General features: G+C 38.0%; 1 protein-coding gene across 1 annotated transcript in view; it reads right to left on the bottom strand.

Moving 5' to 3' along the window:
• Window positions 1-13,036, bottom strand: part of igdcc4 (immunoglobulin superfamily, DCC subclass, member 4) — a 100,626-nt gene that overhangs the window by 21,076 nt on the left and 66,514 nt on the right. Inside the window, exons 5-7 of the mRNA XM_061746296.1 lie at window positions 9,084-9,218; window positions 8,189-8,341; window positions 907-1,317 (exon numbers count right to left, since the gene is read on the bottom strand). Of these exons, the coding sequence (XP_061602280.1) occupies window positions 907-1,317; window positions 8,189-8,341; window positions 9,084-9,218 (699 nt within the window). The remainder of the gene's footprint in view (window positions 1-906; window positions 1,318-8,188; window positions 8,342-9,083; window positions 9,219-13,036) is intronic.

The raw sequence follows: 13,036 nt of genomic DNA, 5'->3' as shown, positions 1-13,036 counted from the left end.
AACTAGATCCCAGAATTTTAATGTATCTAAATTAATAAATAAAGCATTGGTTGGCGCCAGGTACTCTGCTCCCATAATTATACGTACTATTCTTTTTTGTAGGAAAAATATGGGCATGAGATTGGTTTTATAGGTGTTTCCCCACACTTCCACACAATATGTCATGTATGGGACTATAAGGGAACAATATAGCAGGTAATGTGATTTTTTATTTAAAAGTTCTTTCGATCTATAAACTATTGTACGACGGAGTATTAGGGTCAAACAAAAAAAACAAAAAAAGGAAATTACGAGAATAAAGTCATAATGTAATGAGAATAAAGTCGTAAAATTACGAGAATAAAGTCATAATGTAATGAGAATAAAGTCGTAAAATTACGAGAATAAAGTCATAATATTACGAGAATAAAGTCGTAAAATTACGAGAATAAAGTCGTAAAATTACGAGAATAAAGTCGTAATATATTATAAATATATAAATATAACTTCACAAGATGCTCAATATTCCTCATTTTAACACAGGGAGAAGAAGCTCTTCCTGTTAGAGTTCTCATAATATTACGACTTTATTCTCGTAATGTTACGACTTTATTCTCGTAATATTACGACTTTATTCTCGTAATTTTACGACTTTATTCTCGTAATATTACGACTTTATTCTCATAATATTATGACTTTATTCTATTACGACTTTATTCTTGCAACATTACGACTTTATTCTCGTAATTTTACGACTTTATTCTCATTATATTATGATTTTATTCTCTTAATTTCCAATTTTTTTTGTCTTAGTTTGGCCCTAATACTCCGTCGTACTATTGCGATTGTTCTGGACATTTTCTTTTTGACATGATTAATGTCAAAAAATTATTGAAAATTATTATCTGCTATTTGAAAGAAACCAACCTGCGGCACGCTCGACGAACACAGCGTAGCCGATGACTTGGTCCGAGTTGTATTCCGGTTTCTCCCACGTGAGCTGAGCGGTCGTGCTGGAGAAGGGGACGGCGGAAAGGTTTCGCGGAGCGCTGGGCACGCCTTCCCTCACGATGACTGTCAGCTTGGCGGTGGCGCAGGCCGTGCCCAGCCCGTTGTCGGCGATGCACTGGTAGTAGCCGGCGTCCTCCAGGGCCAGCTGGCTGATGAGCAGCACCCCGGGACTCTGAGTCTTTACCCGCCTGAATGTCTTGACAGGAATGCCGTTCTTCAGCCAGTGCAGCACCGGGGAAGGCTCGCCCGAGCTGTTGCACAGAAACCTGGCTGTGGTTCCACGGGAGAGTGACACCGTCTCCGGGGGTCGGAGGATCACTGGGGAAGCTTTCGGGAGGAGGAAGCGAGAGTTTAACATTTCTGCATCTTTTGTTTGTTTGTTTATTTAAAAAGGATCTCATTAGTCTTCACCATGGGAAGACTATTCTTCCTGGGGTCCACACATAGACATACAAAGGAACAATAATACAACTCAAAAAAGGTGAAAAACATTCACTAGAATTCCTGAAATAATACATTGAAACAAAAATAAAAGATTAAGTAACCAACCAAAACCATCCACATCTTAAGTAACAATATTCGCTACGATCACCAGATCTGTATCCACTTTTGAGCAAAATAGTTTGCAACGACTTTATAATTTTTAATATACCTACACCACTATTTATAGTAGTATAAATATACTATATATCATAGTATACTTGTACATTATAATATACTTATACTACTATACTATATATTAGGGATGGGCGGTATGGACTAAAAATGTATCACGATAATTTCTGGCATTTATCCCGATAACGATAAAAATGACGATAAAAAAAATACCAATTCAACTCCACCTTTGTAAATATAAATCTATCACCACATTCAGTCTTTGGAGCCAAAACACTGCTCTAAAAGATACTAAATGCTACTAAACTACACCAATGGGAATTTATTTATTTAACTTTCTTTCTTTCTTTCTTTCTTTCTTTCTTTCTTTCTTTCTTTCTTTCTTTCTTTCTTTCTTTCTTTCTTTCTTTCTTTCTTTCTTTCTTTCTTTCTTTCTTTCCTTTTTCTCCTTCCTTCTTTCTTTCTTTCATTTTTCATCTTTCTTTCCTTTTTCTTCTTTCATTCTTTCTTTCTTTCTTTCCTTTTTCTCCTTTCTTTCTTTCCTTTTTCTCCTTCCTTCTTTCCTCTTTCTTTCTTTCTTTCATTTTTCTTCTTTCTTTCTTTCTTTTTTTCTTTCCTTTTTCTTCTTTCTTTCTTTCCTTTTTCTCCTTCCTTCTTTCCTCCTTTCTTTCTTTCCTTTTTCTCCTTCCTTCTTTCCTCTTTCTTTCTTTCTTTCCTTTTTCTCCTTTCTTTCTTTCCTTTTTCTCCTTCCTTCTTTCCTCTTTCTTTCTTTCTTTCTTTCTTTCTTTCTTTCATTTTTCTTCTTTCTTTCTTTCTTTTTTTCTTTCCTTTTTCTTCTTTCTTTCTTTCTTTCCTTTTTCTCCTTTCTTTCTTTCTTTCTTTCCTTTTTCTCCTTTCTTTCTTTCTTTCTTTCCTTTTTCTCCTTCCTTCTTTCCTCTTTCTTTCTTTCCTTTTTCTCCTTCCTTATTTCTTTCTTTCTTTCTTTCTTTCTTTCTTTCTTTCTTTCTTTCTTTCTTTCTTTCTTTCTTTCTTTCTTTCTTTCTTTCTTTCTTTCTTTCTTTCTTTCTTGCTCATTTCCTTACTTCCTTACTTCCCGTACGTTGTTCGTGGATTTAACGCAGAACCATAAATCAGCTTTACACAAAAACATCATCAACGGGAATTTATCGTTTTTACTGTGAGATGACAAATTCTTACCGTGGGGAATTTTTTTGACGGTTTATCGTGAGCGGTAAAATATCGCCCATTCCTACTATATACACACTCATAGCCTACAGTAATTTAGAATATATTTACTATTACATTTATAATATACTTACAATTTGCAAAATAATCACAATATATACCTAGGACCGATCAATAAAATCAAGCCTACACTTCCAAAAGGTTTACCTTTTTACACTTTTGCAACAAAAGCTTTGTGTCTTAACGAAGTGAAGACATCAGTGGAAGCTCCCACTGGGTGACTTAATGTGACTCAGTTGAACACTAAGCCTCAGGAACCACTACACTTTTTATTTCAGCAATCCGCAGCACAGATGCTCCTCTGCACCGCCCTTGACACCCGGTTATTCCTTTCATGTTATACTTCCAGCATACAGCAACCTGCTACTAGGTGCTGGATCCTCTTAACGGCATCTTGGGCAGCCTGTGCATTGAGCCAGGTCTGCTGGTAGAGCTGTGCTTATGCTGCCATGATTAAAGCTTATGTGCCGTCCTTAAGGCTGGCCTTTGACACCTCCTGTGGAGGGATTTCCACAAGACTTCCTCTTTTTCTTCAGCACTCTAGCTTCTGCTGTCTGAGGACTGAGGGCTATGCTGTGTCTTATTAGTTCACCTGGGTGGAAAGCAATGCTGATGAATTCATATATGCTCTTTGTTTCATTCTGGATATCGGCTCTGACATCCACTAATCCTTGTCTGAACTAGAGTTTCCTCCATTGGCCTGATTACTACTTCACAGCTAAGTATACAGTATATTGACAGGTATGATGATCAGTTACCATTACACTTAATGGTTAATTTGTTACCCCCCTGGCTGCAGGGACATTGAATGTTACAGTACATGCGCCCCCCCGTCCAACCATAGTTGTGGCAGTTATCTTCTGGTAGCTACTAGGAATGGGTGATATTTTACTTTTCACGATATACCGTCCAAAAAATTCCCCACGGTAAAAATGTGTCATCTCGCGGTAAAAACGATAAATTCCTGTTGATGGCGTTTTTGTGTAAAGCCTGACTTATGGTTCTGCGTTAAATCGACGCACAACGTACGTGTGTGTGAATGAAGGAAGGAAGGAAGGAAGGAAGGAAGGAAGGAAGGAAGGAAGGAAGGAAGGAAGGAAGGAAGGAAGGAAGGAAGGAAGGAAGGAAGGAAGGAAGGAAGGAAGGAAGGAAGGAAGGAAGGAAGGAAGGAAGGAAGGAAGGAAGGAAGGAAATGAGCCAGAAAGAAAGAAAGAAAGAAAGAAAGAAAGAAAGAAAGAAAGAAAGAAAGAAAGAAAGAAAGGAAGGAAGGAAATGAGCCAGAAAGGAAGAAAGAAAGAAAGAAAGAAAGAAAGAAAGGAAGGAAATGAGCCAGAAAGAAAGAAAAGGAAGGAAATGAGCCAGAAAGAAAGAAAGAAAAGGAAGGAAATGAGCCAGAAAGAAAGAAAGAAAGGAAATGAGCCAGAAAGAAAGAAAGAAAGAAAGAAAGAAAGAAAGAAAGGAAATGAGCCAGAAAGGAAAGAAAGAAAGAAAGAAAGAAAGAAAGAAAGAAAGAAAGAAAGAAAGAAAGAAAGAAAGAAAGAAAGAAAGAAAGAAAGAAAGAAAGAAAGAAGAAAGAAAATCCACCGCACAAGGTGAAGGAAGGAAGGAAGGAAGGGAGAAAGGAAGGGAAAAAAAGAAGGAAGGAAGGAAGGAAGGGAAAAAAGAAGGAAGGAAGGATGAAAGAAGGAAGGAAGGAAGGAAGGAAGGAAGGAAGGAAGGAAGGAAGGAAGAAAAGAGGAAGGGAAGAAGGAAGGAAAGAGCAGGAGAAAAGAAGGAAGGAAGGGAAAAAGAAGGTAGAAAGAAAGAAAGAAAGAAAGAAGAAGAAAGAAAGAAAGAAAGAAAGAAAGGAAATGAGCCAGAAAGAAAGAAAGAAAATCCACGCACAAGGTGAAGGAAGGAAGGAAGGAAGGAAGGAAGGAAGGAAGGAAGGAAGGAAGGAAGGGAAGGAAGGAAGGAAGGAAGGGAGAAAGGAAGGGAAAAAAGAAGGAAGGAAGGAAGGAAGGAAGGAAGGAAGGAAGGAAGGAAGGAAGAAAAGAGGAAGGGAAGAAGGAAGGAAAGAGCAGGAGAAAAGAAGGAAGGAAGGGAAAAAGAAGGTAGAAAGAAAGAAAGAAAGAAAGAAAGAAAGAAAGAAAGAAAGAAAGAAAGAAAGAAAGAAAGAAAGAAAGAAAGAAAGAAAGAAAGAAAGAAAGAAAGAAAGAAAGAAAGAAAGAAAGAAGAAAGAAAGAAAGAAGAAAGAAAGAAAGAAAGAAAGAAATAAAAGAAAGGAAATGAGCCAGAAAGAAAGAAAGAAAATCCACGCACAAGGTGAAGGAAGGAAGGAAGGAAGGAAGGAAGGAAGGAAGGAAGGGAGAAAAGAGGAAGGGAAGAAGGAAGGGAAGAAGGAAGGAAGGAAGGAAGGATGAAAGAAGGAAGGAAGGAAGGAAGGAAGGAAGGAAGGAAGGAAGGAAGGAAGGAAGGAAGGAAGGGAGAAAAGAGGAAGGGAAGAAGGAAGGGAAAAAAGAAGGAAGGAAGGAAGGAAGGAAGGAAGGAAGGATGAAGGAAGGAAGGAAGGAAGGAAGGAAGGAAGGAAGGAAGGAAGGAAGGAAGGAAGGAAGGAAATGAGCCAGAAAGAAAGAAAGAAAGAAAGGAAATGAGCCAGAAAGAAAGAAAGAAAGAAAGGAAATGAGCCAGAAAGAAAGAAAGAAAGAAAGAAAGAAAGGAAATGAGCCAGAAAGAAAGAAAGAAAGAAAGAAAGAAAGAAAGAAAGAAAGAAAGAAAGAAAGAAAGAAAGAAAAGAAAGAAAGAGAAAGAAAGGAAGGAAATGAGCCAGAAAGAAAGAAAAGGAAGGAAATGAGCCAGAAAGAAAGAAAGAAAGGAAATGAGCCAGAAAGAAAGAAAGAAAGAAAGAAAGAAAGAAAGAAAGGAAATGAGCCAGAAAGAAAGAAAGAAAGAAAGAAAAGAAAGAAAGAAAGAAAGAAAGAAAGGAAATGAGCCAGAAAGAAAGAAAGAAAGGAAATGAGCCAGAAAGAAAGAAAGAAAGAAAGAAAGAAAGGAAATGAGCCAGAAAGAAAGAAAGAAAATCCACGCACAAGGTGAAGGAAGGAAGGAAGGAAGGAAGGAAGGAAGGAAGGAAGGAAGGAAGGAAGGAAGGAAGGAAGGGAGAAAGGAAGGGAAAAAAGAAGGAAGGAAGGAAGGAAGGAAGGAAGGAAGGAAGGAAGGATGAAAGAAGGAAGGAAGGAAGGAAGGAAGGAAGGAAGGAAGGAAGGAAGGAAGGAAGGAAGGAAGGAAGGAAGGAAGGAAGAAAAGAGGAAGGGAAGAAGGAAGGAAGGAAGGAAGGATGAAAGAAGGAAGGAAGGAAGGAAGGAAGGAAGGAAGGAAGGAAGGAAGGAAGGGAGAAAAGAGGAAGGGAAGAAGGAAGGGAAAAAAGAAGGAAGGAAGGAAGGAAGGAAGGAAGGAAGGAAGGAAGGAAGGAAGGAAGGAAGGAAGGAAGGAAGGAAGGAAGGAAGGAAGGAAGGGAGAAAAGAGGAAGGGAAGAAGGAAGGGAAAAAAGAAGGAAGGAAGGAAGGAAGGAAGGAAGGAAGGATGAAAGAAGGAAGGAAGGAAGGAAGGAAGGAAGGAAGGAAGGAAGGAAGGAAGGAAGGAAATGAGCCAGAAAGAAAGAAAGAAAGAAAGGAAATGAGCCAGAAAGAAAGAAAGAAAGAAAGAAAGAAAGAAAGAAAGAAAGAAAGAAAGGAAGGAAATGAGCCAGAAAGAAAGAAAAGGAAGGAAATGAGCCAGAAAGAAAGAAAGAAAGGAAATGAGCCAGAAAGAAAGAAAGAAAGAAAGAAAGAAAGGAAATGAGCCAGAAAGAAAGAAAGAAAGAAAGAAAGAAAGAAAGAAAGGAAATGAGCCAGAAAGAAAGAAAAGGAAGGAAATGAGCCAGAAAGAAAGAAAGAAAGGAAATGAGCCAGAAAGAAAGAAAGAAAGAAAGAAAGAAAGAAAGAAAGGAAATGAGCCAGAAAGAAAGAAAAGGAAGGAAATGAGCCAGAAAGAAAGAAAGAAAGGAAATGAGCCAGAAAGAAAGAAAGAAAGAAAGAAAGAAAGAAAGGAAATGAGCCAGAAAGAAAGAAAGAAAGGAAATGAGCCAGAAAGAAAGAAAGAAAGAAAGAAAGAAAGAAAGAAAGAAAGGAAATGAGCCAGAAAGAAAGAAAAGGAAGGAAATGAGCCAGAAAGAAAGAAAGAAAGGAAATGAGCCAGAAAGAAAGAAAGAAAGAAAGAAAGAAAGAAAGGAAATGAGCCAGAAAGAAAGAAAGAAAGAAAGAAAGAAAGAAAGAAAGAAAGAAAGAAAGAAAGAAAGGAAATGAGCCAGAAAGAAAGAAAGAAAGAAAGAAAGAAAGAAAGAAAGAAAGAAAGGAAATGAGCCAGAAAGAAAGAAAAGGAAGGAAATGAGCCAGAAAGAAAGAAAGAAAGGAAATGAGCCAGAAAGAAAGAAAGAAAGAAAGAAAGAAAGAAAGAAAGAAAGAAAGAAAGAAAGAAAGAAAGAAAGAAAGAAAGAAAGAAAGAAAGAAAGAAAGAAAGAAAGAAAGAAAGAAAGAAAATCCACGCACAAGGTGAAGGAAGGAAGGAAGGAAGGAAGGAAGGAAGGAAGGAAGGAAGGAAGGAAGGAAGGAAGGAAGGGAGAAAAGAGGAAGGGAAGAAGGAAGGGAAAAAAGAAGGAAGGAAGGAAGGAAGGAAGGAAGGATGGAAGGAAGGAAGGAAGGAAGGAAGGAAGGAAGGAAGGAAGGAAGGAAGGAAGGAAGGAAGGAAGGAAGGAAGGAAGGAAGGAAGGAAGGAAGGAAGGAAGAAAAGAGGAAGGGAAGAAGGAAGGAAAGAGCAGGAGAAAAGAAGGAAGGGGAAAAAGAAGGTAGAAAGAAAGAAAGAAAGAAAGAAAGAAAGAAAGAAAGAAAGAAAGAAAGAAAGAAAGAAAGAAAGAAAGAAAGAAAGAAAGAAAGAAAGAAAGAAAGAAAGAAAGAAAGAAAGATAAATTCCCGTTGATACGTGTTTGTGTAACAAACATGGCGGTTCTGAGTCATTCCAGTTTTGCAGTACAGGTGTAACTCATTTAATTGGTTTTTATTCATTCAATTTAATTGGTGTAGTTTAGTAGCATTTAGTATCTTTTAGAGCAGTGATTTGGCTCCAAAGACTGAATGTGGTGATAGATTTATAGTTACAAAGATGGAGTTGAATTGGTATTTTTTTTTTTCGTCATTCTTATCGTTATCGGGATAAATGCCAGAAATGATCGTGATACATTTTTTAGTCCATACCGCCCATCCCTAGTAGCTACTGTATATGGGATTATTCATGTCATTTTTGAACAATACAACGTGGCTCTTACCCTGAACTTGCAGCTCAGCGGCAGCAATGACGAACTCTCTGGTCCTGGGTTTGTTGGCTCGACAGACATAGACACCGGCATGATGTCGCCTCGTGTCCCTGATCACCAGGTTTGTTGCAAGAACAACCACGTTGGTGGAAATGGGCTTTCCGTCTGATCAAAAGAAAATTCAACACACAGCATCAAAGCACAGCAGTAGAAAAAAGAGGTAACTGCCCTTGAGATGAATCAGGATCAATACTTGGCTTTTCAAAAAAAACTGAAAACGGCACAAAAGACAGAGACAACACTGTGAATAGCAGGCAGGGACGTTGAGGTGCAATGTCCCAAACTGACCAACAGGTGGCTCTGGGACTTTTCAATGTGGTCACACTCACACATCTGCACTGCCACACTCGGATGGTGAGAGAAAGTATTCACTCTTCACTAAATAGACCCTGATTTATTTTGTCCGCCATTTTGCAGTATCGTAAATAACAAATATGACGAAGCAACATGCTGGAAAGCAGAATCAACCTCCAACTGTCACTGGGCCGCTTACATGAGATGAATTGGAGGGGACTGTGTGTAACGACTAGAAACTCAGTTCCTTGTGTGGGAGAATACAGAGAAGGACATCTTTTAGAAGCACAACTGGACTTCAGAGATCACAGGATGAGCAAGAATGTCCTACTTTCACTTTACTGAACAAATTCAGCAAATCATAGCATAAAGAGAAAAAAGCCCCAGCAAAAATGTCAATTATGAGCCAAGCAACAATAAACTGATCCCTATGTGATTATGTTTGAGGAGACCTAGATGCATAATGAAAATGTAGCAGATGAATTAAAAAAATAAATAGAAAAACAGAGTGTAAGGCTAAAAAGGAGCCAGAACACACATCTGCATGTCTTACCTTGTCTGCTCCAGGACACCAGCGGTTTGGGCTGGCCTTGGGCCATACACTCCATCACAGCGGGATGGCCAAGCATGACCGTGACATTCTGAGGCGGTGCAACAATCATAACAGGGTTCAAGGCATCATTAGAGCCTGTGAAAAGAAAAGACGATAATTCTGTAATATTCCAGACTAATTTCAAGGCAGGTTCGTCTGTATAGCACATTTCATGTACAAGAATTCAGTGCTTTACATGAAAAGATATTTTTTTTAAATGCATTAAAAAGTTAACAAGTTTAAAAGGAGAAATTAAGACAGTCATATGTTAAAACTAATTACACAAATGAGATGCAAGATGCAAAAAAAGGTTTCAGTGCATTATGGGGGATTGCTGAAATGCAGCAATAGCTTTGTCTTAAAGCAATTGAGACTTTCAGCAGCCCAGATGCATTCTGGGAGTTTGTTCCAGAGGTGAGGAGCATAAATGCTGAACGCTGCCTCACCGTGTTTGGTTCTAACTCTAGGCGCGTTTCCACTAGCGGGACTTCCGGGTCGATTTTTAGGGCCGGGTCATTTGTGTGTGTCTCCATTACAAGGAACGGCTCTGTAAAAGTGGCTTCAGGAACTTTTATGGGGCGAAAAACGGCCCTGTAGTAGGAGAAGTTCTCAGGTTGGCCAACAGGAACCTCCTGGCCGGGGTCTCTGGCGATCGGGATTTCCAAATCATGTTCAGCACTCTCACATGTCCATAAATCATGTGACCACAAATCCTTTAAGCATTTGTACATTTAATAAAGTTAGAGTACATGAAAAAATGATTGATGGACCGACGAGTAGGTTTAGATCTTGTTGCCACATTACACCAATATAGAAGTCTGGCTGGGTTTTCTTTTAATCTCAATTGCTACGACCGCAGTGTATGTTTAAAATCTTTTTTTAAAAATCAAGTAGCATCCGTTGTTTACTTGTTTCTTCTTTTCCGTCTCGTTTTATGTTGCTGGACATTTGCGAAGAGCAAAAAAAAGTGCATTACCGTCTTCTGACGAGATGCTTATATAGATTTGTGCGGCATTTGCGTAGTTATGGTAACAATTTTTATTTTTTTTTTCATGATTTGAGCCTAGACATTCGGTGCGTCCAAAATGCCATACTAAAAAGTATATACTAAAAAGTATATTCAAATTCGGCACACTTTTGAGTAAACATCAGTAGTGTGCATTAATTTGGACGTACTATTAAGAGCGCACACATCACTTCCTGCCGTTGGGAGGAAGTGACGCGTCACAGCAGCAGTAGCAGCACCGCTCCGCTCTTTCCCGTTTATTCTGGCCCAAACAAGATTACATTATATAATATTATTATATACGAATATTATAATATTAATGTAATAATAATATTATTATACTTAATATTATACTTATGACATATACGTATCCCTTAGCAACCAATCGCCGCTGCATTGCATTGTGGAATGAGTATGGATAGAGCATACTATTGAGTACGTTCTAATGTTTCGGACGCACTAAAAAATCTTGCATACTCATTTTGCATACTCATTAGGATGGAAGTATGGAATTTCGGACGCAGCCATTGAATAACAGATGCCCCAGAATTGAACCTTGAGGAACTCCACATGTTAATTTGGTTAATTAGTTTTTTTAAATAGGAGTCCATTCAGGCAAGTGCTGTGCCAGAAACTCCCACCCAGTTCTTCAACTGGTCTATCAAGATGTTGTGGTCGACCGTGTCGAATACAGCACTGAGATCCAGTAAAACCAAGACTGAAATGTTGGCACTATCCGTATTAAAGTGGACGTCATTAAGGACCTTTACTAAAGCTGTCTCAGTGCCAGAAACCCGACTGGAGGACATCAAAACAGTCATTTGGTGTCAGGAAGTTATACAGTTGTTGAAAAACAGCTTTTTCAATGATTTTACTATGAAAAGGTAGGTTTGATATGGGCCTGTAGCTGTTTATAAGTGACCTGTCTAGAGTCTACACTATTCCTTTTTTTCAAAGTGGCTTAATGACAGCTGTTTTTAGGTACTGAGGAAAAATATATTTACAATGTTCAGAAGCTCTGAGGCCATACAGTGTGCAACACGCTTAAAAAACCCTATTGGTAGAGTATCAAGGCAGCAAGTGGTGAAATTCAGGTGATGTATAATGTCATCCAGGTTCTTATGAGGGATTGGACAAAACTGTATCATGGTTTCTCCAGTGGACACAGAGGCAGCACATATCCAGTGTCTAGCATAGGAGCACTAACTGACTGTCGTATTTTCTGAATTTTGTCAGTACAGATGAAGAAAAAACTCATCGCAGGCACAGTTGAATTGAAGTTCAGGGTCCACTGACTCAGAGGGATTTGTTAGCCTGTCAACAGTTGTGAACAAAGTGCATGCATTGTTGTCGTTTTTGGCAATGATATCAGAAAAATATGATTGCCTTGCATTCCTCGGCTCCATATTATACTGTATGTGCTCCTTCTCTCTTTATAGACGCCATAATGAACCTGTAATTTAGTTTTCTGCTACTTTCTGCTACTAGTTTTCTGCTACTACTCAACACTCCTTTTTTCAGCTCTGACCCAATCAATATTTCTCCATGGAGGTTTCTGTTTAGCGGTGATCACCTTTATCTTGGTGGGAGCAATAACATCAATAATACTAATAATCATCCCACTGAATTTATCCATAAGCTCATTAACTAAAGGTGAGTGGATTTGGGGTGAGGAGGAATAGACCTGAATAAACCTTTCTCTGGTATTTTCACCTATGTACCGTTTCTTGATGATATCTGCCGAGAAGCTTCTGTTGACATGAATAAAATTCTCAAAGAAAACAAAGAGCAACATCCGTCACCATCACCTGACAGATGTTCAAACCTTTGGATTTTATTAAGTCCAGACAATGTCATTTTGTTGTGCGTTTTTTTTCCATCACATGTTTCTGACATCACATGTTGAGTCAGTCCAAAATGATCAGGAACACAAAACAATTCCTTTGCCCATATGTCCTGAAGGTTATCAACAGAGGTGGGTAGTAACTTGAACTTGAATAGGTTTTGGGAAATTGTGTACTTTTAGGAGTAGTTTTGAATAACTATACTTTTTACTTTTACTTGAGTAGATTTGTGAAGAAGAAACTTTACTCTTACTCCGCTACATTAGGCTACGTTGAGCTGTTACTTTTCTTTTATCCCTTTTATCCACGTACGCGTCAATCTCATGACATCACTGGGTGATTCTTTGGGAAAAATGTTTGTTTTTGCATGTTTTGTCACACATACACAGACTCAAACACACACACAGAGTTTCTGAGTTCATGGGCTTGTTCTAGTTCTGCCTGCTGGTTAAAAAAGCTACTTGTGCTTAATTAATTTTTTATTATTCTGTTATTATTTTATTTATTAAAGTACTTGAATTTACTTTAAGATTATTCTAATTTAAGCTATTTTTTATTCATTTTAATTAATTTTATTATTTTATTGATTTAATTTGCCTGAAGATGATTATTTTGTACTTTTGTCTGTTTGAATGGTTGTGTTAAAAAAAATAAATCAGACGTTACTCAACAGTTACTCAGTACTTGAGTAGTTTTTTCACCAAGTACTTTTTTACTTTTACTCAAGTAATTATTTGGATGACTACTTTTTACTTCTACTTGAGTCATATTATTCTGAAGTAACAGTACTTTTACTTGAGTACAATTTTTGGCTCCTCTACCCACCTCTGATTATCAACTTGGATGTTTAAAACCCCCAACGTTCTGTTAATAACATAAAATCTAATTGTGTTTTGAAATAAAATCATGAATTAAAAAAGTTTTCCCTGCCAAAGACCTGAAATTAGTAAAGGTAGTTTTAGCATATTAATAGTACTACCTGTCCCGTTGTTATTATAGGCTGGCTGTGGTTGATGAGCAGTGAACACTAGATTTGATACATGTACAGAATGTTTTGGGTGAGA

The sequence above is a fragment of the Cololabis saira genome, chromosome 2, assembly GCF_033807715.1.
Source record: "Cololabis saira isolate AMF1-May2022 chromosome 2, fColSai1.1, whole genome shotgun sequence".
Lineage (NCBI taxonomy): Eukaryota > Metazoa > Chordata > Actinopteri > Beloniformes > Belonidae > Cololabis > Cololabis saira.
This window is presented reverse-complemented; position numbering and strand designations above follow the sequence as displayed.